Source organism: Fusarium proliferatum (assembly GCF_900067095.1).
Source record: "Fusarium proliferatum ET1 genome assembly, contig: FPRO_scaffold011, whole genome shotgun sequence".
NCBI classification, from domain to species: domain Eukaryota; kingdom Fungi; phylum Ascomycota; class Sordariomycetes; order Hypocreales; family Nectriaceae; genus Fusarium; species Fusarium proliferatum.
In genome coordinates, this window is record NW_022194800.1 from 1,112,124 (window position 1) to 1,133,049 (window position 20,926).

A 20,926-nucleotide genomic window follows, 5' to 3' on the forward strand; every position below is an offset into this window, starting at 1 on the left:
ACAACTATTATGTGGAGCACTATTGTTTTGCGGCTTTGCGACCGCGGACCGAGTTTAGACACTCGAGGATAAAATGGCGCTCGAGGACCAGGCTGCGATGATTAGATGCTGTTTTCAAAAAGTTTGCTTTTGGAATTTTGTAGACGTACATTAGAAGCAATAATGGGATAGCGGAGCCAGCGATCTTGACGAGAGATTTGATCGGTTGATCTGCGTTGTCTACGACTTTTAGTTGCTTGAGGAGGATAGCTGTAGCGATTGAGACGCCGAGTGTGCTCTCGGGAATAAGTGATTTGATCTTGAAGTCGGTTCCGTGTGTTTTGAAAAAGCGCTTGATGAATGCTCCGCTCCAGATGATGCGACATCCCATGTTGATGATGTTGGCTAGTACGAGACCGATAGCACCAAGAGGGTAGATTCTCATGAAGAGGAAGGCTGAAGCAGCGAAAATGACAGAGAATGCACCCATCCAAACAGACTGGATATGGACTTCGGCTTCAGTAGCGACTGACGCCACGAATGATTCTGTGAGACCATTAAGACCCATGAAGGGAATGTAGAAACAGTACGCTGCAAGCACATCACCTGCCCCTGAGCCAGCCCATTGCTTGCCTGCCACAATAGCCAGAAGAGGCGGAGCAGCAAAAGGGCCAAGACTGATTATGATTGAAGCCAAAAGGATGTACAGGCGAAGAAGAGTTTGTAGGTTCTGCTTCGCTTCTGACACTTCCTGAACCGGCTTGCCGCCTTGTTTGACGGGTGTTACAGATGACAGCAAGCGAGAGAAGTAACTTCGGCTACTCTCTTCAACAGGCTGGAAGAGAAGACGAGCAAGGAGACTTCCGTAGTTGTTTGCGAGAGCGTATGCGCCTTGCACGCTGGCAGATGCGAGAAAGGAGATGAGGAATGTGTCGCCTTGGGTAAGGAGGTGCTTGACCACGCTCTGGGCCATCATGCTCCCTGCGAGACCAATTGTTGATCGGTCAAACATGGAGGCCCAGAAGCGATTTTCTTTTGAGGCAATTGTTTTGGGGAGCAGTGAGAAGCCGATTGATGAGGCGAGGCGATATCCTGAGATCAAGTAGACGAGGAGTAGTGAGACACCATAGGTAATCTGTCCAAGGGCGAAAGGCAGCACCCCGATATCATTGTGTTTGGATGCCCAGACAGCAGAACCAAACACAATGATACATCTCAGAAACGTAGCAATCGACTCAGCAGCAGCTCGTGTCCCAAACTGCAGCCTTGTCTGCATGAGAACAAAGCACGGCTCTGACAACAACTCCACCATAGCCGCAAACCCATAGAGATACAACGACTCAACCAAATACGGCGTAGCAAGCGTGATCTCATTCGCATACACAAGGTACATCCACCCCAGCCCAAGACTGACGAAACTTCCCAGTCCAATAGCGAGATATCCTAGATTTACCACAGCTTGACTCTCCTCTTTGGCCTGCGATCCCGAGTCTCGGCGTTGAATAGCAACACGAAGACTTTCGCGAGCAAAGAAGAGAACTGAGAGGTAGTAAACCTCAAGTTGTGTTGATAGACCTAGAAGCGGTGCTGTGAGATACCGCAGGAGTAGCTGGTTGGCGATGAAAGTTATGAGGCGCGAGGCGAGCTGGAGGATGATGAGGAGGGAAGCGCCTTTGATCATTGAGGGCGCCGGAGGGCTTTCTTTTTCAGAGGACGGGGGCATTTTGGCGGTTGGGGAAGAAATGAGCGACTGTGGGTGGCGGGAGGATGAGATGAGGTTGAAGATGAAGATATCTCGGGTTGTTTGACACGTGTTGATGGGAAATGCGGATGTCTCAGTGCTCCAGTGGATTACAGTGGGTGCTGGGGGCGCGGGAATGCTAATGCAGGGCGGTCCCGCCAGGTATAGGGTGGAAGAAAACAGACTAATATCAGATATGCTGATATAGAATCATCCGACAGCCCTGAAGTTATGAGAATTTACCTCCTTTTTTTTTTTTAAAGAACCCGAGTTCCATTTCAGCCCTTACATAGCCTTATGTATTTGTTCCTGAATGGAAAGAAGACTTAGGTTAGTAACTTGGCATAAGTTTGGATATCTTTTGCCGAGTTTATCTTGCTTGCCCCCTGAGGGCTGGAGCCGTCAAAAGGCAAGAGACATTCTAATACTACCTACCCTACACTTGGATGTTGAGAAAAGCCTATCAAAGGTTGTCTCGCGTCGTGGTCGAGGGCACTTACCTGTATCTTGAGGCCATGGAGGTCGGGGACTTCTATAAGGTAAGGTCTACCTGTGCCTACCTAGGGGGTGAAAAGAACCCTGGACTTTCCAGGTTGATCTCACATGAGAAAAAGATTTAGGTAACATAGGTAAATTGGCAGGCATGAGTCTAGGATACCTCTTCCCATATTAAGATCTATTGTTTCTTTGCTCCCCTAGGGGAAGACAGAAAATACAGGACCTTGATCCTAAATGATAAAAATATTTAAGTAATTTAGTATAAATTTAAGATATTTCTATTAAATTTAAGGCATTTTCATTAAGCTTAGGATAACCTTTATTAAGTTTATTTTAACACCCTACAGTAAGGTTTGCTGTTTTTTCGCCCCCCAAGGCTCCCTAACGCCCGCAGAGGCTCTACTCACCTCGTGGACTGAGCCTGCCGAATATCAATCATGCTTCCAGTTACTACTTCATTTAGGTATGAGCCAGTTGGGTCATAAATCAGTCCATACAACAACCAAATGTCTTCATTCATCTTCATCTCCATCATCTCCATCTTCATCCACATCCACAACATTCGTTACACACTGCATCCCTTACATCGGCAAATATGGCCAACAGGAACGAGAAAGAAAATGGCGAGCAGCAAGGAGAGAGCAGCAAGAGTGCTGCAGCTTCATCCCAAAAAGACATACAAACAACTCCTGACAGGGTTCCATATCCATTCCCTACCCCATCACCTCCAACGATCACGAGGGCAATGCAAAATCACAAACGAATGGTTTACCATCAACTGAAAGCAAATCTCATCAGCACTGAAGATCAAGAAAGAAGCGTCTCCGAGTTTTTTGTCAGTGCACCAAATGCCTCTGAGCAAGCCGCTATAGCAAGAATCTCTGCCTTCTTCGGTCAAGCTCCCGACAGTAGACCACGTTACGTGTTCTACGACACTATCCGTAGTGAAGACAACGATGACAACATCCGAGCATTGATCCGCAAGGGCCTGCGATCTGGGCGCATTACAGACCATGATTTGAGAGAATTCGTTACCGAGCGAATGGTGCCTCTTGGAGATGCAGGCCTAACAAGCTCCCTTGCTCTTATTTGCATACAGAATTACCTTTTCGAGTGCATGGTACCTTTCTTTTATACCATTGTTGGTCCGGATGGTTCAGACCCTGGGCCTGACGCAACACGCATCATGGCACGGAGGGACACTACCGGTTTGGTCAACTTTGATGAGGCTTCCAGCAAGCACGGATCCAAGACTACCAACGCCAGCAGGGATGGTTCTCAAGCCGGGAGTATGGTCGACTGCCCTGTTCACAAGAACGAAAAGTCTTTTGAGGGGAAAGTTGAAGCTAAAGTTGCAGAGCCTGATCAGCCACAAAAATATCTCACAGTCCCGAAATTCATTCATGCCACTTGCGGCAAATCTCAGGCTCAGAAAAAGGTTGGCCATATACCACCTGTGAGTGGCGTGCTTTCTGAGGAGAAGCCTGATGAGGGCGAGCATGACAAGTCGCCTGTGAGTGGCGAGCCTTCTGAGAATGTTGATGAGGGTGATGGCCATAGATCGCCTGTAGGCGGTGAGCCCTCTGACGAGACGGCTGATGAGGACGATGGCCAAGGTTCTCATGCCCCAGAAACCCCCCAGTTGGACGACCTGAATGATCAAGATACAGACCCTACATCCTGTGGTAGCGAGAACAGGTCGGACACTAACGGCGAGTTGGACTTCGCTGCGTACGAACAGACGACCCTAGCATTGTACGAGGCAGCAGTACAACGATCCAGCCTTGTTAGGCAACGCTCTCGAAATCAGCAACAGCTTGCGACGTTGAAGATTACCCAATGCAACGAGCTTGATCAACTTGTGACAGATCTTAAAAGCTTGGCAAAGCAGATAAGGGAGAAGATGGACCAAATGGTTTAGCACAAACGGAAAATCGAGGATATGGAGGTCGCGATTCCAGAGGACTAGCAGACGCCACACACATATACGGGGTGACAGAGCTCTCGCTCGGGAGGAAAGCGTATATCGATTTCAAGTCTATCATTCATGTGTATATCAGCGGAAGAGGTCATGGGAACTTTCCTTGAGTTGTAATTATAGATTAGTCACATAGACGATACAGAGACGAAGCGATTCAATTCACTCTATCCCGTTTCGCTGGTTGCACATCTGAAAGTGACTGATAATATCTGAAGCGTCAGAGATTTCCATGGGAGGGCCAGTGAGTTGCAATGAAGGATTTGTTTCATGTAAGCGGCGGAGGAAGTTCCCCAGATCCTACGGTGACATGGCCACCCCCGCATACCCAACCACAGAAGGGTAGCGTTATCAAAAAAGTACGGAGTAGGCAGAGCCAATCTACAAATGTTGGAGACGATATGGGGTGCCCATGGAGAAGGATGCAGTCATACAACCTGGGGGTTGTAGTCAAACAATAGCGGGAGGTGTTAAGCATTCAACGGTCCGATAAAAGAGACTAGACTAACGTTAGGAAGGTCGCAGTGATAAACGGACATTGGTTATATTGGTCCAACGGTGATCAGGTATCCCCCTCCCCCGCGGGGATTGTCATGAACCCACGGACGTTGGGGATGGAGAGACATATAGGGATCGACTCCATAATACCGCCGATTCGAAAAAAAGATGAAAGGATTGCACGAGTCGAGTTATCCCTGTTCGCAGCTCGAGGTCTCCATATCGTGATGCCGGTATCCGTGAGAAACGGTGCAGATCTCGGTGCTTCTGTTAACAAGACTTGGCGCTAGGTGGCATTACCGGTCCGACAAGCTAGTGACCAGGGTTGTGTTATTGGGGTGGAGGATTGAGTTTTGGAAATGGACATGATCATCAACTGACAGGCTGGTCTCGCCCCAATATGCGGGGTTTTGGGTGCTAAGCGATGCTGATGCTGATGGCCCCATGGAGTGAGGGTCTGGGGAATCGAGGCATGTGGGAGTCGAGTGGTTTGCTAGTCGAGACGGGACTGTTGAGTTGGTGTTGAAGAATCAGCCGCTGATCAGTCGAGTCGTTGAACGATACCGATACAGCCTTTGACACTAGGAATGGTTCTCAATATATTGTGATTCTTTAACTGAGCTTCTCAAGACCCGTAGCATACTTGAGATCGTGTTCAGTACAACCGAGACCATCAATTGCATATTGCGAGGCTGCAAATCTATGATAGGAACAACAAACAACTCTCTGCATGTATATTGTTGAATACCAGTATAAAGTTAAGGTTAGGGCCTGAACAAGGGTTTCCCATCCTCTTCTCCAACCACAACAACAGCCACTACAAGCTACAGCTCTGCCGCCTCACGCACACACACATCTTCAGCCTTGTAGCGCCAAGCGCCTCATTCTAAGCGAGGCGCGACGCCATTCCGCAATCACAATAACGCATGAGACATGTTTCCACATTCAATGCAGATTTTTATGATATGACAGTGTCGTTATGGTAACTCGTAAACGTGAGCTGAGCTGAACTGAGCTAGAGTTTGGGGTTATTATTAGAGTACTGCGTAGGTAGTCAGTAGATGTGAAAAAAAAAGTGTTGGGCCTGAATGCCCTCATGAAAAGAAAAGAGGCTCTTCCACAATAGGGCCGAAGTGGTTGATGGTCTTTGCGCGCGCTACTCGTGAAGCCGCCGGCTCCGAAAGCGTCACCAGCGAAATTGGACGTCAGCTGCTTCAACACCTTTCTCACAGACTGCTGCAAGCACCATCAGCGAGGTAACACCTTTACTATTGAAAATTACTCTCTCTTTTAGCTGGATATCTCTAGTTTCTACTCCGTAGTCGTGGCAAAAGGATATCGTCAACTAGGCTCGTTCACCAAAGTTAAATTTACTTACCAGAAATGGTAATAGACTCTTCGGCATCTGCGTCGCCGAGCCGGCCTGTCCCGGCTCTTGGCTCGGGGGGAAAGGGTATCCACTCTTTAACTTACAACCCCAGGCCATGGGATATTAGAGTGCATGTACTCCAAATAAACCTGGATGTGGAGATGAGTCCGTTAAGCACGAGGGCGCCGAGGAAAAAAGACCTGGGGAAGATGGAGTTTGTTTGGGGAAGCTTGTTTGCTCTGACGGGTTCTGCAGCGCAAGACGACGAGATAGTTTTACATAGTTGTAATACACTATATATTCTGCCATAGCTATATCATCATATAGAAAAGATCAAAACGCCACCATCTACCCGTCGTTTTAGTACAAGCCGCTCTCCACGGCGAAGGCGTTATATCTCCCTCGCCAGTGACGACACTCGTTGAGGGGGAGGGAAGTATTGCAGAAAACCACCACCACACCAAATCTTTGCTGAACCAATGAAGCGCATGACCTCCTCACCCCCAGCTTAGTCCTTTTTAAACTACACCATCGTAAGTTGATGGTGCGGCTGCTCCGCACTCCACTAGCTCGGACAGGCCGTGGGATATCTAGCTTAGCTTTTTAGCTTCTGGAGGTGGAGGGGAGAGGTCATGTTACGCAAGGTGGTTTCTGGTTATGCAGGCTTTAGTTAAGTATAACAACACAGAAGTTTATGATGCTCGTTTGGGGTTTAAAAGAGACAATCTCCCGCCTTGGTTTTTGGGTTTCGTTCCTCATCTCACACACACATCGCACTTGTTTATACACTATTAGTTCTTATTGCACACTCTTATTTGAGTGTCGATCTTCATTATGAACGCAATTCGAAGGGCATCCCTCAGCAAGCCCGAGGAGGCTGGCAAGGCATGGCCTGCTATCGCCATCGGCTTGTTTGTCGCCTTTGGTGGTGTTCTCTACGGGTAAGTCACTCTGCTTCTCACCTGGAGATTCATCATGAGGCTAACAATCGCAGTTATGACACAGGTACCATCTCTGGTATTTTGGCCATGCCCTACTGGCAGCGACTCTTCAGCACCGGCTACACAGACGCCAAGGGCAACCCCAACATCACAACTGGCCAAGAGTCCAGCATCGTCTCCATCCTCTCAGCCGGCACATTCTTCGGCGCCCTCTCCTCCCCCTTCATGAGTGACTACATCGGTCGTCGTCCCGGTCTCATGATCGCCACTTGGGTCTTCAATCTCGGCGTCGCTCTCCAAACTGCTGCTACTTCTATCCCCATGTTCCTGGCTGGTCGATTCTTCGCCGGTTTTGGTGTCGGTCAAATTTCTGCTATTAGTAAGTTCAAGCTCACCACCACATGAAGTCTTCAGAGTTTCGGTCTCACTAACACGCTTTCTTTTAGTCCCTCTGTACCAGTCTGAGACAGCACCAAAGTGGATTCGAGGTGCCATCGTCGGTGCATACCAATGGGCCATTACAATTGGTCTCCTCCTCGCTGCAATCGTAAACAACGCGACAGGCAAGCGCAATGACACAGGATCATACCGTATCCCCATCGCCGTTCAGTTCGCCTACTCTCTCGTCCTCTTCGGTGGCATGCTCATCCTCCCCGAAACACCTCGATTCCTCATCAAGAAAGACCGTCACGATGATGCTTCCAAAGCTCTCTCCAAAATCCGCCGTCTAAGTCCTGACCACCCTGCTATTCAGGCTGAGCTCAGCGAGATCAAGGCGAACCACGACCATGAGATGAGCCTCGGAACATCTTCGTACCTTGACTGCTTCAAGCCTCCTATTCTTAAGCGCCAGTTCACTGGTTGTGCTCTCCAGGCTCTTCAGCAGCTCACTGGTATCAACTTCATCGTACGTTCCTGTTTCACTATCTCGTGGTTATGAGACATAACTAACATGCTCTAGTTCTACTATGGTACCAAGTACTTCGAGAACTCCGGTATTTCCAGCGGTTTCATCATTTCCATGATTACATCAGCCATCAACGTCGCTTCCACTATCCCTGGAATGTACGCCATTGACAAGTGGGGTCGTCGCCCACTTCTCCTCTGGGGTGCTGTCGGCATGTGTGTCTCCCAGTTCATCGTCGCCATGTCCGGTACCTTCTCCACCGGCCAAGACAGCAATGGAGTCATCTTCGTCAAGAGCTTGGCTGGCCAGAAGGCTGCCGTCTCTTTCGTCTGTATCTACATCTTCTTCTTCGCCTCAACCTGGGGTCCCCTTGCCTGGGTCGTCACTGGCGAGATCTTCCCTCTCCAGACCCGTGCCAAGTCCCTCAGTATGACCACTGCCACCAACTGGCTCTTCAACTGGGCCATCGCCTACTCCACTCCCTACCTCGTCGACTACGGTTCCGGCAAGGCCAACCTCCAGTCCAAGATCTTCTTCATCTGGTTCGGCTGCTGTTTCCTGTGCATCGCCTTCGTCTACTTTTTCATCTACGAGACCAAGGGTCTGACCCTCGAGGAGGTCGACCAGCTCTACGACGAGGTCAGCGTTGCTCGAAAGTCCCTTGACTGGAAGCCCCATGACACCTGGCAGCACCGCAACAGCGTTGCCGGAGCTGGTGGCAAGATGTTCAACGAGGGCCACGAGCAGGGCGAGGTTTCTCACACCGAGAAGAATGATGTCTAAAGAATAGAATCTTGTAAAATATCGATTGAGGAACATGTTGGTTGGGTTACCGAATTTGGAAGTTCTGCTGCCGGTAGACTATGATTATGAGATGAGAAAAATAACTAGCTGATATCCATGAATTTATTACTTTCTTCATTTGATCTCTCTTGATAAGTGACATGAAATGAGATACAAAAATGTGTCGCCCAGAGTGATTTGCCCCGCTAACACTCACATTTGTTCTTAAGAAGAAAGGTTGAAGCACAAACTTTGAGACAAACCAAACACTGTATGTCTCTACCAGTCATTACATATGGTTGTGTCGTAGGTCAAGCAGTCCATTAGGTATAGCACGACGCCCCTCATGTGAGGCCATCTAGCCCTCACGTGCAACGATGAGCTGGGGACTTGTAAAGTGGCAAGGGCAGGCAAGAAAACATAGTGCCTCTCATCTAAGCGACAAAGAGACTTGGGTAAACATGGTAAATGTCATGAGCACTTGAATTTGGTTTACTGTGGTACTCTGAATCAATTTCAGAAGGACCGAAGCTTCTGAGCGGTGGATGGTCATCAAGAAATGCTCACGTTAAAAGGCTTCTGGAGACTGAAACTTATGATAACAATTTCTATGGATACTCCGGGCTTTCGCGAAGCTCAAATATCACGATGTTTGGGGCTACTGACTCAAAACCTATGACCAAAGGATATATTCTAAGATTATGCCCATGCCGAATCTTGCACTCGATATAACACTATCAATAAGCCATGTATCTAAATGCCATTTAATACAACTAGCTGATTTCTACTCTGGGCCGCGAGGCAATATCTGCAATGAAAGTAAATCTAGTCTGGTCCATCTGAACAGATTCATCTCCGACGAGGACTAACATGTCTCTCGTCAAATATAGTAAGCGTCGAGGTAAAAGCAACCAAGGCCGGTTTGTGTGCAGCTCCCAGCTTCTTAGCCTTCTTCTCGGGTGCGGTAGGTTTATAGGTCCTCTCATCCCCATCGTTGTCTTCCGCAATGTCACTCCAATCAGCAGCATCAGATGGATCCTCCTGCGACTTCTATAATCCCCCTTCAGAGAATTTATTAAGTACTAGGGTATTCCAACAGCAGATGATATCCACTTCGTAGTGAGAATCAAGATGATTCCAAGAGAATAAGTCCAAGGGGATATAAGATGAAGAAAATGAAGGTCCGAGAACATGTAGGTCAAAGAAGATAAAGGATCAAGAAGACCTATCACTACTCATGCACCCTTACATTCAACTGCTTCATATGTTAGATAAATGAAGCAGATGGACTGTGTTACAAACTTACCCAAGGGGCTCTTGTCAATCCTGCGACGGAAACTCAGTCTCTGAAAGAGCATGAGATGCATCTGGTCGTAGATTTCATCCACCATGCCGCAAAATTCCTCCTGTTCTTTAACCTGCAAGAATATCGCGTTTTCCCAAGGAATTTATTGTTTCTTCCTCTCTATATAGGCAAGTAATGTGAATTGCAGAATTCAGTGAGCCATCGAATCTTTGGACGCACATTACGTCCGCTAGTATATAGGGAACGTTGTTTATTAGGGCCTGGAGGGAAAGGAGGCGGGAGTACCAAGTGTTGGTGATGGCAGCAGAGTCAGGTTCTGGGTGAGCATCATGGTAGTGGGCATCGTAGTCAGGGGTGATGATTTAAGAGACCCGCAAGGGTCAATGTTGGGCATAAACTCTGGTTGCGGCCATGGATCGAAGATATGTCTAGCCTTATTATCTTTTATACAAGTCCCTGGCACCAAGCCATTAAGGAACTTGTTGACTGATATTAGAGATTTTCTCGTATCCCAAGAATCCTGAGGCGCGCTTATCATCATGAGTAGTTGGTCGAACGTCTACCAATCTTGATTATATAGGCCAAAAGTCGCTTCCTGTCTGCTTCCGACTGGTATTCTGATGGCTTAAGCAGGCTGGACGTGGATCAGCCTTTGAAGTCAAATTATGAGCTCGTTCGACCAGTTGCTTCTCGGAAGTTGTTCGCTCAGATCCTTCGAAACAGGTAAGCCATGACTTACTGTTGCCAGCGTCATGAGCTGCGAAGCCTCAGGGAAGAAGTCTCTTCCAATAAGGGTAAGACGAGATCTGAGCATCGGATGAATATATGCGGAGGAAGTCTGCCTGGGTCATTATCTCGCCCGACGCATCCCAATATCGAAAAGAGGAGTAACGAAGAAAATACTCATAAGGGCTTACTTGAGAACTAGGGAGCGTTTGAGTTGTATGGAGACGCTTTTGTTTGCTTTTGAATGTGGTGAAATGTGAAATGAAAATCTTTGGTGGTATGTGAGCAAAGGAAGTGATGAAGGTTGCAAACAGACGCGACGTAAGGCAGCGAACTTATCTGCCCGGTTATATATTCTTGTTCCGCAATCAGCAGTCTGTATCCTGCGATGTTTTCTATATTACTTCTGCCTTCCTATACGAAGGTCGGTAGATCTGTGATGAATATTGGAGGATGAGAGACATGTCCCTTGTCTCGGGATTATTAGAGAAGATTGGAACCTATCGATTATGCGTTCTCAAAGATCAATGCCAGGTTCTTCGCTTTGGGGAGACGAGAGAAGACCGGCAGGTCCTTCTCCAACGGCATACTGTAGTAGGTTGGAGGGATAGGAGCATTGGATGGCCCAGACTCATCTGATCCGTGGCCGGAACCATCGCTCTGGTTATCTTCATCGGGAGCTAAATACGTTGGCATGCCATTTCAAGATCTCAACTAAGCAGGAATGGGGCATACTGAGGAGCTTGGCTTCGTGGGAGCCAAACAGCGCGTGAGACACTGAGCGCATTCTTCACAGGGAGAGCATGTCGGTTGAGAGACCTGATGGTGGCTTCGGGGGCGGGGATAGAACAGTGAGTTCTTTGTTTTCCGACTCTTTGCTGAGGTGGCCACAGAGATCAGATTCTTTCTGACCAGAACCAATCATGGTATAATTTGAAATGATTCCAAACGAACACGCGGCAAAATCCATGCGGTGTCGATTGGTCCCGCGATCACAGAGAACCCGGACTTCATGCTGTTGTCTGACAATTGCCTAATGCAAAAAGCGGTGTCCCTTCCATCTCAACTAATCCTTTAAGGACTTGCCAATAAGGTGTTTTCGTCAGCCCATTCCTGACTCGCTGCCTCCTCAGCTGCTTTGCGAGCTGCCACTCTGGCTTTGCGTGCCGCTTCTCGAGCCTCCCAATCCGCCAACCAGGATGTTTCGTTTATATAATGTACGTATAGATAATCACAAGACTGAGAGGCCGGATATTATAGATTGTATGCGGCTTTCTTCAACTCTGTCCCGTAAAATCCAAGGACGACAAACTGCGGACCAGCTCCAAGAGGGAGAGATAAATCACTCCTGAACCAGGCTTCTCATTCATGGTATGGCGCGTCCGCGCAAGTTTACGAGCCCATGAGTGCCGTTGCAGCTAGGAGATTGAAATATGGCGAAGAAGAATCAGGAGAAATTTCAGCATTGCGCTTCTTTTCGCTTTTATATGTAGCCTAGGTGGTAACAGGCAGCTCGACGCCTGATACAATAGGCAACGAATCCATCCTCTGTATCCGTCCAAGTGCAGAGGCGAACAATGACCCATATACTTTGGTGAGACTTGTCATCATCAGTTGGTCTTCGATGCTGAGAGGAAACCGGGGGTTATGGTTCTGATATATAATAGAAGTGTGATATTCCGGAGAGTCTCTCGAGAACATATATGTAAATCGAGTAGTATTCTGGAATGAACCTCATCGGCCGATTCTCAAGAGCTGGAGATTCGCGCGATTCATTCCTCCGCAAGAGCCAGGTTTTTCTTCAGCTCGTCGTTTTCGATCGTGAGCTCGCTGTTTCTGTCACAGAGTGGTCATTCGGATCGTTTGCATACTGATTCTCGGTCTCGGTCTGCTCGAAATGGCTCTACTTTAGCCTTGTTCAACCCTGAAGTCCGAAAGCCACATTTAAAGATGGCTGGTGTAGAGACAACCCTACCTCCCCATCCTTCTTTGGCTTGCCTTGCTAACCAGGATAGCCAGAAGCTCTGTGTCGGCTTCGTTCTCCATATTGGTTGACCGGAGGCTATTCCATACAGGCAGTTCCGCGCACCTATCGCGCAACTCATCTCTCTGGAAGCTTGTAAGCCACCAGAGGTCCAGCTGGATCCCCTGAAGGTTTTTCATGACCCAAAACTTCGCCCATGGAACCGGAAAAGGTATTCCAACACCCTCAAATTCCTGCTTCTCCCCCAGCCAAGACAGCAGTCTAAATTCATTTGTCTTACTGGCAACCCAGAGCTGGAATCCGGTCCACTGGCCGCCGAGGAAAACAGAGCCTCGTATATAGCTCTACCAACCATGCTGTGATAAGGTTGAGGGGTCATGGCAGTCAGACATGAGTCGTCATGTCGAAATCACCATGCTCATCATATGTTGACAATGGCAAGGATATATATAAGCACACAAGATCGCCCTTCAACTGTTTTGTTCTGTGTAGAAGACATGCGTGAAGAGAGATGTTGTTGGGGAGGGGGATCGTTGTGTCTTTTCTGAATGCGACTGTAAACGCCTAGCGGCTGTGATGTCGTCCAGGCTGTGACATTCTAGAATCTTTTCGCCCTGCAAGATTGGGGGAAACCTTTCAGGTTCTAAAATTATAACAAAGAAACGGCCAAGATCGGTAACCCTCTCGGTGCTGTTTCATTCTTCTTTTCTCTCCGATTCGCTATGCCATCTTGCTGGCTTTTCAGAGTAAGTTAAAGTGAGCAATTGCTTTAACATATGCTATATCCTACGCAGGCTGACGGTGCGAGACTCAGGGCGCAGTGCCAACTTGAAACAATCGTAAATACACTTACTGGTATGGCAGGCACAAATTCCATTCTGGTGGGCCATTGGAGATGATCAGATGAAGTCCAAAGTATGAATTGATGCTGTTCATAGTCATCCTCGGCAGTATTACTATGTGAATGCCATCGTAACGGGCAGTAAGGATACCGACAGACACGATGAGATCGCTGTCCAGATCCAGAATTTGTCGGGAGGAGAACAACTCAAGTGGTGAAGCGAAAAGTCTTTTTAATAGTTTTGTCGACATCGTGGTAGACAAGGAGCGCCTTCAAGGTGGCACAGGCTGTGAAGTTGTTTACCTGAAGTTGATTTATCATGGAAACTCTGGGCATATGCTTTCGCGAGCATGTCAAACTTGCTGAGAGCGATGGTCTTTAATCCCGGAATCCCGTACTTTTCCTGAATCTGCACGAGTGAGTTGACTGTAATTGTATACTGTTATAAAAACCTATCAGAAGTTGGAAATTGCATTGGTAGTCCATTTGGCTATTAGTCCCTGTCTCATGAGCTGGTGTCCACGGTGCTCGTGTGTGAGACGGTGTCAATGTCCATGGGCTGACTCGTGGCCTGAAGACTAACGGTTAGCTCCTATATTACCTCAAGAATCATTGCCGAGAAATTTCCTCATAATGTCTAAACTTACCAGTTGAATGGCTGACACAGATGCGTCTTAATGATCTCCAACACGCAGATCTCCCGCAGCTCGTCCTGCATCCAATCGGGAAGACCGATTTCAGCAGAGAGTTATGGGATTCACTTGGTGATTGCCAGTCTCTCCATGTTGTCGTGATACGAATCCATAACCTTCAAGAACACCCACTCGACTTGATACATTTGACCAATTCGAACAAGTCGACCGCAGCACTGCATGTTCACCTTCATGTTCAAGTGCCAACAGACAGAGATGCCCTTATGACGGCATTCATGCATGTTCACACCTGCATTCAAATTCGTTGATATCGGCCACGAAGACCTGGATTCCCGAGTGGGGATTATTCTGGGCTTCAAGAATCTCATCCTTATCGCCTTGTTTGGTGGAGAGACGGATTGTGATAACGCCGAGGCCAACAACACTGAGGATGTCCATGACATGCCTGTCAGATTCGCCGGCGTTGCGTGTTGTGGTGCTCTCAGGAATAAGACGCCCCTGGTGATACCTACGGCCAGGATGACCATGTCACGCTGGGCTGTTGTTGGCATTCACCCACCCATATCATCCAACGGGCCAGTATGATGTCTCTTTTCTGTTTTCGATGCTCTTTTGAACGCTGCGGTATACAGGTTATTCCGCGACTGTCACTTGGTTCTCTGGCTGCTGCACTGGAGGATCTCGTCGAGGGCCCGACTCGGCCTCTCCCTCTTTCACTGTCTCCAGTGTTGCCAGGCATTTTCCCCAAGCCTTGTGGGTGAACTGTTCCCTAGTGCTAAGAACCCCAATGATATGTGGCCAATTTTCCAAGTTTAGAGGGCGTTCAGTGAGCTTCGATCACATGGGATATATACTATTGAGTTTCTCTGACTATCGGGCAATCATAACGTGTCGTTGTTCGAGATCCATCTCAGAGGGATCGGAATTGTGTATACTATAACTATGACCAGTCCAAGGCATGGCTAGCGAACACTAGGTCTGAGGGGAACGGCGAGAGTAGCGCCAGTCGAGGCGACGGATGAGTTGAGAGTCTTCAGACCCCACAACATCATTCATCTCTACTTTGAGGAGAGTAATGCTCATCTTCAAGCGTCGCCATGCGAGACCGCGGCGGTCTCTCCATTCCTTGGGTACCGAAACCACAAGATCAGCGCCATTGCCTTCGGCAACATTCCTTCAGAGGCTCGGTCGCAATGGCTCCTGTTAGAAGACCCCGAGCTATTCTTATATATAGGCCTCATGGAGCAGAAGAAATCAGAGGCTCTACTCTAGAATATAAAAATCTAGGTAAGTTTATGATAGACTGAGACAGTTTTGAGATTAGTCATTTTTGATACTCAAGGACAAATATCTCAAGCTCGTTTGCTAACTTGAAAGGTATGTGAGATGCTTTTGTGAGGAAAGAAACTGCGTATTATCCACCCGTCAGACATCAGCAAAGGTCCTTGAGCCATAGGAGTCTTTTGTTTGTCATGGAGTAAGATGTGTATACACCATAGCGTATGGGCGGATGAAGAAGGGATAGTTGAAATACTCATGCATTAACTTGAGATAATATCGCATAATAAAGAAGTCAACAGGAAGAGAAATTCTGGGTAATGCCATCTTGTGCTGCTGTATGACTTGTGGTCTTGTATATAGGCATATTGATGCGTAGACCTGGGATGTTAATTGTCCGCTGTTCGTAGGGGAAACCGAAGCTCATTGTGAACAAGATCGAGGTTTTCGGGTCTATATATAAATTCATGTTCTTGCCAAACACCTCAACTCCAGCTAGAAGAGCTTCACGTACTCAACACGACCAAGATCGTCATCTCTGTCGCTTTCTCGTCGTCAGAGGAAGACAATGCGTAGGGGTTGCCGAACTCTCCGACGCAGTAGCCAATGTCATCATCATAGGTTAGGTCGTACACGCGAATATGCTTATAGCGTAGCCACCAAGTGGGATAAGGTTGACGGTGTAGACTGAATAGCGGGGTGTTCCGTCGGCATTTTGGAGTCCTTTTAGGAAGAGGAGATGGATGTTGAACTCAATATCTTCCATGCCTTGGCTGGTTTATAAAGCTCTGGTACAGACAGACACATATATCGTGTCTGCTGGTAATCGGCCAATGCTTCGTGGTTTGTTCCCACGAGTTTATGCCCTGGGTAGAATACCGGGAAAATGATCTCTAAGCGTAAGGGAAACTTCTTATCTGGTCTAATCCTGGGTAATGTCTGTCGAAATGTTTGGCAAAGCGGAATGCATTGCTCATCACGAGGCAAGACTCCCTTATAGACATCTCATCAGAGTGGCATAGTTGCCCTCAGGTATACCACGCCGAGTCTGAGATTGCTCATCATCTCAGAGGAAGAAGTGCGTCTCGTGGCAGTGTTTGGAAACATAAGTTGGCCATGGTGACTTGGTCATCCCAATTGAGGGAGTTTGGGGCTGTATACATATATGTATTGCTTTCTGGCAGCTGGGAGCTGAGGATGATCTCTCCGTTTTCCGGTCGTCTCTGTGTGTGACAAGGAGCCGGACCTGGAAGATATTATTTTAGTAAAAGTGTTGATAAACAGAAGAGAAGTTGTGTTAACTTACTATGTATAGACGAGGCTGCTCAGTGTTTTCAGGTCGCCGCTGGACATGTGCCAGGCTTAAAAGAATACAAACGAGATACGGAGTGCCTTATCTCATTGAGACGTCTCGGGCTCTATCACCAATCGAGCCCCTCGGATCTTCCATTCTGGGTGCTAGTAGCCTCGTTGGTGAGTTCATGAATCTCAGCCTCGTAGCGCTTCCAAGACTTGAACATCTTGAAGACTGTGCCAGTGCGGATGTGAATGCCGAATTTGGTGCGGTGCATGTGTTGGTTGACGGTTACATCAAAGTTGTGCGTGACCTGTCTTCTGGCCTCTTTTTGGTCATCACATACTCACCCTCATCAACGTCATCGGCGCGGATGGCACGCAAATCCCTCAATATCTATACAAGCGCATAGACGAGCATGTGGTGTTCTTGGCCCTGCTGCTGTAACAACACCGTCTGGCTGCTTAGCTTTTGTCCTCGAGGTGGTCGTAAGGCTTCTACAGAGCGACTCAACAATTGTGAGGGCATGAGAGGACGTGATGGTCTGGATTCGCTATGACGTTGCGGTGCTGTATCAACTTGACACTGCAATGTTCGAAGTTCTGGGTGACCAACTTGTTTATATAGCCCATAATCTCCACAGCCGTATCAGCTGCTGCTCAGATAACAACGGGTAAGTAAATACTCCTTAGTATTCTGGTGTGAGACCTCCTATATTTTGGTTGGCCTTGTGATGCAGCCAGTCGCCGGCATGAAACTGTCGAACAGTTTCTGGTTCACCAGTGATAACTGCTCCATGGTGTCGCGGATTTACTGGTAGCTCTTCTCGGGATATGATCTCTCGGATGATATCTTCCATTCCCTTTCTGCCAGGTTGAGTAAGTCTAGCACCAGATAGCTTCTGCAAATCCTCGAGTTAAATGGTCGATGGGCATTAGCCACTTGAGAAAGGCTATCAGAGTTCGCCACTGGATATTCATAAATGGACTGGGGGTGGTGAAATACTCCAAAGCTAGGTCCCAAACTATGTCCTAATTGTAGAGGGCTGAGGCAACGGCAAACGGGCGGATCCTGGGACACGCTACAGAAGCTGTCAATGTAATTGAATCCACCAAAACACCGCTGGTAAAGATTCTGCCATTGAAGACAAAGCCCACAACCTCGCGGGTGATTGTGAAGAGAGTAACAATGCTGCCTTTGACTGCGAGAAGTGCACTATGGCTGCTTGCTGTTACGCAATCTAGGTAGACTTTCAGCTGTTGATACATCTTGAGGCCTTAACCGGCTTCAACTTCGAGTATGCCGCGGCTCGGGCTGGTGCCAGGCTTGCATATCGCAGTAGTTACTCGCCTTAGAATCCATAGCTCTAGGTTCGCAGTCGAAGGGGCTCTTTGAGCTATATGCGCTCAATGTGGCCGTAGTAGTTTGTCACTTTATACTTCGGAAGGAACAAGTTGATCAATCGACAATGTGTCTTTCCACGATCCGATCGTGTGCAGACCTCTTGAAGTGCCGGGTAGAGCAGTAGTGAGTCTCAGCGTGAATAGTCTCAAGGTCCGGGCAAAGGAACAGAGCTCCTTCGACGCTGCCGTCGGGGTCCATTCGATGGCAAGAATAAACCGTACAAACCCCGGTTACTTGGAGGATTATAGACTTAGAGTCGGTTTCTACGATAGATTATCCGCTTGCGCTTTTGTGTAGCTTCCATGGCGAACCAGTCCCTTAAGGACTGACCTTGCTCTTCTGGCTGCTCCGTCAGGTGAACACCGGGTAAATATAAGGGGCCTGGAGTAACGGAGTATCACATGAGATCTACTTTAGGATTCGGTTGAGCGCAGACTCCATGCGACGTGCATATTCTTTTCCATGCTCTCCCGACGATGTTGTAGGATCCTCGTCCTCCCATTCCTCCCTGACACTGGAATAAGATGGAATTGGTTTGTAGACTCTGCACATTCCTAGATGTCAGGTTGTTTGTTGTGACCGATTGTCAAGAAGACCCCTTTATATCTTGGTGAGGTGGGCGTTTGATTTTGTCTATCCAAATACGTTGGCAGCTATTTTTGGTTATGTCTGGCGCTATACCGTCTGGTGTCGCGTATAGCCGGGCGGCGTAGTCAGCGCCGCGCTGGGAAACGATCGTTGCCAGGGGTCCCTCTTTATGCTCCACCTCTTCGACGGTGATCAAGGCCGGTAACGGGCTGGTTGTTGGAAACTCCGTGGTGCCATCTGGAAGTATCGCCGGGTCTTCATAGTCCGGCGTGTCTGGAGCTGCCTTAGCAGAGGCTTTATAACCTGCTTTCCCAGGTCAACCCCCCACTTGAGGGTCTGAGCGGCTTGTTTAAGTAGGTCCGGGGAAAGAAGCCATGGCTTGAATGTCTTATTGCTTTAGACCCAGGTTTTCCTCATGACTTGAAGAGCCTCCTTGAGAGCTATAGCACGCTTGCGCGCCCCGTCTGCCGGGATTTACCACTTGTTTACCCAGGTCGATGCCCCATTAACTGAGAAAGGGGAAAAGACGTAGGTTGCGTCGCCGATGAGGATTGTACAACCACCACTGAGACCATCCCTAAGAAGCTAGGTTGGTCAAAGCCGTATCATATTATATAGACTTATTATTGAAAGGCGATCTGTAAGGGCGGTGATGCGGTGATGCGGTGCTGCTACCTCTCTTGGTGCTCAAGGCCTGTTTATGTTGACCAGAAAGGCTGACTGGGAAGACAACCACGAGTAGTTGAGGGGACCGTCTAAGAGGACTGGTAAGAGACAAGGGGGCTTGGTCGAAGACGCAGGTTCGCGGGTTTAGAAAATGAGTGTTGAAACTGAAATCGGAGCGTCGAGTGTCGGTATTCTCCAAGGGGCCACCCGGCATGTTCTGAGGAAACACCCATCTCAGTTGGGCATACCTAATATATATACATGTTTCCATGGCTCTTACTGTTGAACCACCCTTTGACTTGTCAGTAATACTAAGTTTATTGTTGGCGGTAAACGCAAGGATATTTAACATATCTTTCCAATATCCATGGATAACACCATTCTTGGTATCGAACTGCTTTCTTGAGTCACCATCGATATCGAGGATATATAAGTTAGTCATGGATGGTATGATGTCTATCGCTTCTGAGACCTGCCATTTCTAGGTGATGGTTGACAGTGCGGGTTGGGGATTGACTTGGTCTTTCCTTGGCAGCAACTGGGGGGTTTTGTGGAACATCGTGACCTCTTGGTTCCCCTCATAGTGGTCGTGTATAGGACTGCCATTGATAGCTTGTTGTTGCTCCAAGTCTTTGGGTTGTCTTAGTCCTTCCGAGCCGATGAACGCGTTGTTTGGTCTTCTTGCTGGTTCATATGTAAGCAGTGTCGCTTAAGCACTGGTTGAGTGAGACATGACTCTGGACATAGTTTTCGGCATTGAGTTGCTCCACTGTCAAGCTGGAGCTGCTTGCTTGGACGTTTGCGGGGTGTTGTCGAACTCCTCGAACACATGATGTGGCATCGTAATGTGAGGTTGAAATACCCAGACGTTGACAACTCCTTTCACATCGTCTTTCCTTCTCCTTCCTGGAGGGGGTCTTTGGTCCATGTAGCAAGGTTCATTCGTGAAGGTCGAGCCTTGGATGATGACTGAACACAATTTCCACAGAGTGCTGGCAGTATGGAAATGTAATGACCAACAGAAAGCTGCCGAATACATATATAAAAGCAGGTACAAATGAGGTCAGGGGCTGACAGGAGCAGGAGAAAGCCCAGAAGTGAAGAAGGCAACCTGCAGCGACAGGCGATTTGACTGAAACGATACTAGGATGGACAGGGTAGGTTGATCGAAAATACTGTATGCTTCTGTTGGTGACAAGACGGTATATAATAATGCCTAGGGTTCGACTGGCTCAGATTTTCCGACTTGAAAGAACTTGTAAACGGTCCATGCCAGAGCAATGATGGTCAAAACCGATAGGATCACTTCGATCCCCGCGGGCGACTCGATAGCAATGTTCACCATATATAGGTACTAGAAAGAAACTCAGCAAAAGTTGTCCTAGACTCATCTTAAGCTCGGGCTAGACTTACCTGATTATTTTCATTGCTTAAGGTCAAGATCCCAAATTTCCTTGACTTCCCAAGTTGACATCTCGCAGTCTTTGTTCAA

The 20,926-nt window shown here is 48.0% G+C and overlaps 5 protein-coding genes across 5 annotated transcripts; 2 read left to right on the plus strand and 3 right to left on the minus strand.

Moving 5' to 3' along the window:
• Nucleotides 1-19: 19 nt before the first annotated feature.
• FPRO_08552 (uncharacterized protein) lies at nt 20-1,660 on the minus strand (the record flags this gene model as incomplete). Its single annotated transcript, XM_031222232.1, has 1 exon — nt 20-1,660. The coding sequence occupies one exon, from the start codon at nt 1,658-1,660 to the stop codon at nt 20-22; it is 1,641 nt and encodes a 546-aa protein (XP_031087712.1).
• A 1,153-nt stretch (nt 1,661-2,813) lies between these two features.
• Nucleotides 2,814-4,139, plus strand: FPRO_08553 (uncharacterized protein; the record flags this gene model as incomplete). The annotated part of the gene is made up of 1 exon (XM_031222233.1): nt 2,814-4,139. One exon carries the CDS (start codon nt 2,814-2,816, stop codon nt 4,137-4,139), a length of 1,326 nt encoding a protein of 441 aa, XP_031087713.1.
• A 2,758-nt stretch (nt 4,140-6,897) lies between these two features.
• Nucleotides 6,898-8,694, plus strand: FPRO_08554 (putative RCO3-glucose transporter; the record flags this gene model as incomplete). Its single annotated transcript, XM_031222234.1, has 4 exons — nt 6,898-7,004; nt 7,058-7,383; nt 7,451-7,911; nt 7,966-8,694. The coding sequence occupies 4 exons, from the start codon at nt 6,898-6,900 to the stop codon at nt 8,692-8,694; spliced, it is 1,623 nt and encodes a 540-aa protein (XP_031087714.1).
• Nucleotides 8,695-9,478: 784 nt separating this feature from the next.
• FPRO_08555 (uncharacterized protein) lies at nt 9,479-10,343 on the minus strand (the record flags this gene model as incomplete). Its single annotated transcript, XM_031222235.1, has 4 exons — nt 9,479-9,502; nt 9,565-9,744; nt 10,001-10,020; nt 10,286-10,343. The coding sequence occupies 4 exons, from the start codon at nt 10,341-10,343 to the stop codon at nt 9,479-9,481; spliced, it is 282 nt and encodes a 93-aa protein (XP_031087715.1).
• Nucleotides 10,344-11,233: 890 nt separating this feature from the next.
• On the minus strand, nt 11,234-11,513 carry FPRO_08556 (uncharacterized protein; the record flags this gene model as incomplete). Its single annotated transcript, XM_031222238.1, has 2 exons — nt 11,234-11,406; nt 11,462-11,513. 2 exons carry the CDS (start codon nt 11,511-11,513, stop codon nt 11,234-11,236), a joined length of 225 nt encoding a protein of 74 aa, XP_031087716.1.
• Between the last annotated feature and the right edge of the window lie 9,413 nt (nt 11,514-20,926).